General features: G+C 52.3%; 1 pseudogene across 1 annotated transcript; it reads left to right on the top strand.

Moving 5' to 3' along the window:
* The first annotated feature begins 471 nt into the window (after positions 1 to 471).
* On the top strand, positions 472 to 2,811 carry TEOVI_000069400:pseudogene (annotated as a pseudogene). Its single transcript has one exon. A coding segment is annotated over exon 1 (2,340 nt).
* Positions 2,812 to 3,406: the final 595 nt, after the last annotated feature.

The following is a 3,406-nucleotide window of genomic DNA, read 5'->3' on the forward strand; positions in this document are numbered from 1 at the left end:
GTGTGTGTGTGTGTGTGTGCATAAACATAAACTCACACGGAAGAAAATTTCCCATACAAGTCAAGTGGCCTGCGCTCTCTTGAGGGGTAGAAGGTGTGTTGGATATTGCATTTGGGCCGTTTTTTTTAACTTTTCCCCGTTGAGAGAAGATATGATTTTGTAGGAGGGTACCAGCTGCCGCTCACTACTGCCTGTTTATTGTTTTTAACTCTCTCCTGAGTTGATGCCCTGCATGTGGTTAGAGTTAGACCTAATAGGTCCCTATTTTATTCCAAGCACATAAAATTTCTCCCTCTGACGTTTTTTTATTTTGAAATGTGTTGGTGTCTGATGCATTTTGGAAAACCCACTAAAAGAGAACTTTGGGCCTGATACCCCCCTTATCTCTTCCAAACGCAACTCGGTTGACCTGTTTATACTGATTTACACCATTGGTGAAGGTACGGGAAAGGAAGTGTAATAAGCGTTGTGATGGTTTCTGAAGCGGGGAGGGCGAACGGCTCCCGGTTTAAGCCGGTACTGTTAGAGGTGGCGGGAGCACTTGTCGACAATCGTTGCGCTGATGTGACGCGGCGCCTCCGGGAGTACCGCAATCGCTACGCCCCAATATTGCGACTGGTTACCACGCTTATTGCCCCAGTTATGGAGGAAAGCCAGCTGTTTGGCGATGATGACTCGTGCGTGGAGTCGGCGGCCGTCGCTGATGACGGAAGGTTGAAGGAAGGAGTGACTGAGATGGCAGGAGCAACAGCAGTTGTGGGGGGCGACGGTGCGTTGCGCGGCAGAAATGGCGGGGTCAAGCGAGGACGAGGTGAGCCGCTCATAACCGCTCCGCGTTCTGCGGTTGTCGCTGAGAAACGAATAATTGTCGTGCACCGCCTACACGACAAGGAGGTCCCTGACGCTGTAGAAAAACTTGAGAGGTTTATGTCCTATCACTTTCTTCCACTGGCGTTACTGCACAACTGCCAACCGAATATTTCACCTGACGATGTACCATTCGTGCTTCGTCACTATGTGCACGAAGCCACACGTACAGCATCCTTCCTTGTGGCGGATCTTTCCAAGCGAGCGGCTGCCATTATTGACCCCCAGGTGGATGTTTCATGCTACGAGGAGGATCTGGCCTTTCTGCAGGTTCAGTTGGTCGGAATTGTACTCACTCACTGCTTCGTCGATATTGCTATGGGGCACGCGGCTCTACTTGAGCATCACCCAACCGCAAAGTTACTGAGCGGTACGCCTTTTGTGTCGACGGGGTACGGTTGCTCTGACGGGTTGTCACTCCATTTAAGTTCACGCCTACACTTGCGGTGCATATCGGTTCCTTCTTTTTCACCGGAGTGTCTTGTCGTTGAACTTCACCTGGATGCACAGTTGCTCGCCCTCTTCACGGGCACTGTGATGGGGACAGATGCTGTGCCTCGTTACGAATTCTTCGGTGATTTTCCACTTCCCCTCGAGCCTCAAGGGGATCTCCAACACACAAGCGCAATGCCGGCCCCTGAGGTGGCACGGCGCTTTCTCAGGGAGCGAGTTTGGGATGCGTATTTCTTTCCTGATCCTGCCGCGGGTCATGTGCAGCCATGGGATCACGTTGTTGTCTTCCCTTCGCACGGAGGTTACAGTAATGTTACGCACCAGTTGGATCTTTACTGGGCCGTACATATCGGGGATATGAAGAGGATGAAACACTCTCGCACGGTAATGGACAAAATCTTAGACCCTGAGAAATATGCCCAGCACATGCTTGATCGCCCGCGGTTACCAAAGCCGTTGTTGGTCTCGCATGTTCGAGAATGGAATTTACTTTCTGTTCCATCTGCATTTGGTGGAAGCGGGGAGGGACTCCTAAGGCGCCGTCTGTTACCGCCACCGGCTTGCGCCCTTACCTCCCCTTGCCCGGGTCCTGTTGTTGTGGACATACGCAGTGCAGCGGATCACGTGACAATGCATTTAAAGGGGTCTGTAAACGTTCCCATGACCTTTCCTGCTGCAGCTTACGGTGTGAAGAAGGCGGAGCTGTGGTTGCAGTGCATGTTGAAGCCCCTCCAGCCAGTAGTTGTTGTCTGTGCAAACGAGAGGCAGTGCCACTTGGCGCGTCAACGTCTGGAGCTGATTTCACCAGGTGCCTCCGTTGAAACCTTCACTTTGCAGGAGCTGTGCCCTCCTTGTGGCGTCCACGCGGTGGACGGGCAGGAAAAGGAGGTATTTAACCGTGTGGACGTAACAACAAGTCTTCCGGCGACCGTTGACTCACGGCATCTACCGCGACACCTCACATGGGTATTCGATTCAACCGCTTCTGCGCAGTCGCGGCTTGACTGCTATCAGAAATTGCAGTTCATCGAACCAGCAGAGGACACGCTTGTCTTGGACTGCCGGACTCCTTACGAGTTCAGGAATGGTTCGCACACGCGTAGCGTGTTTCTTTCCTTGGGAGACCTGTGCCACATAACTGCCCTGGATTTAGTAGCGCAGCAACTGACACCAGAGGCAGACGTGCATTGTGGCGGCTGGCCTTCCCCTGAGCTTGGACGCATTATACTTGATAGAATGTACGAAGCCGCGCTTGCATCCGGTCTCAAGTGCCGGCCAGGATGTCGGGGGATTCGCAAGATCGTTGTTTATTGCGCCACAGGTTATCGATCGCTCATTGCAGCCTCGCTCATGAGGAGAGCCTTCGAAGCTGCTTCGCTAGACATTGTGGTGTACGATGTGGCGGGCGGGGCTCTTCAGGTGATGCAACAACGTCCTGATCTTTGGACTGTGAAGGATCGTTCTATCATATGCATTAGCTGACCCAGGTAAACTTTGCACGGGAGTTTGGGAGAGGGGGCTTTCAAGGAGGGGTTCGAGGGATGAGGAGGAGGAGGTGGTGGTGTGAATTGGGCACTTGAAATGATGCAGTACATCAACATGCCACTTCGCGCTCATAGCCGCACACACGCTCACCGTGCTGGTGGTATGTTAGAGTCTGATGTTCAGGTCATGCCCTTCCTCTATTTTCATCACCCTCCTGTCTTGTTTCCTTTCCTGTCCTGTGCACAGTTGCGGATGTGGAACAGCGCAAGCGCCAGAATGGACTGACACCTGTTGCTTTCACATCTGCTATTTCCCTTTATATTTCGGTCACGCACGACCACTCAGTTTTGTCGCCTGGTGCGGGAGCCTTTCCTCTTTCGATTTGCTGTCGACGGTGTGGAGGGCCCCGCGAATATAAATATATGACGCTGACGGAGGAAAACCCGTCACAGGTGTTTGTCAGCTGAAATTACTTGCGGGTCGTCGGTGAAAACAGTGCGTGACTTTTCGCCTTCACGTTTCCGCGAAAAAAAACCAGGTGACTGTGAGTGTGTATGTGTGTTGGTGGTGTTGTGTTGCCCGCACGATTTTTTTTTTTTTT

The sequence above is a fragment of the Trypanosoma equiperdum genome (genome assembly GCF_001457755.1).
Source record: "Trypanosoma equiperdum strain OVI genome assembly, contig: ctg_216, whole genome shotgun sequence".
Classification (NCBI taxonomy): domain Eukaryota; phylum Euglenozoa; class Kinetoplastea; order Trypanosomatida; family Trypanosomatidae; genus Trypanosoma; species Trypanosoma equiperdum.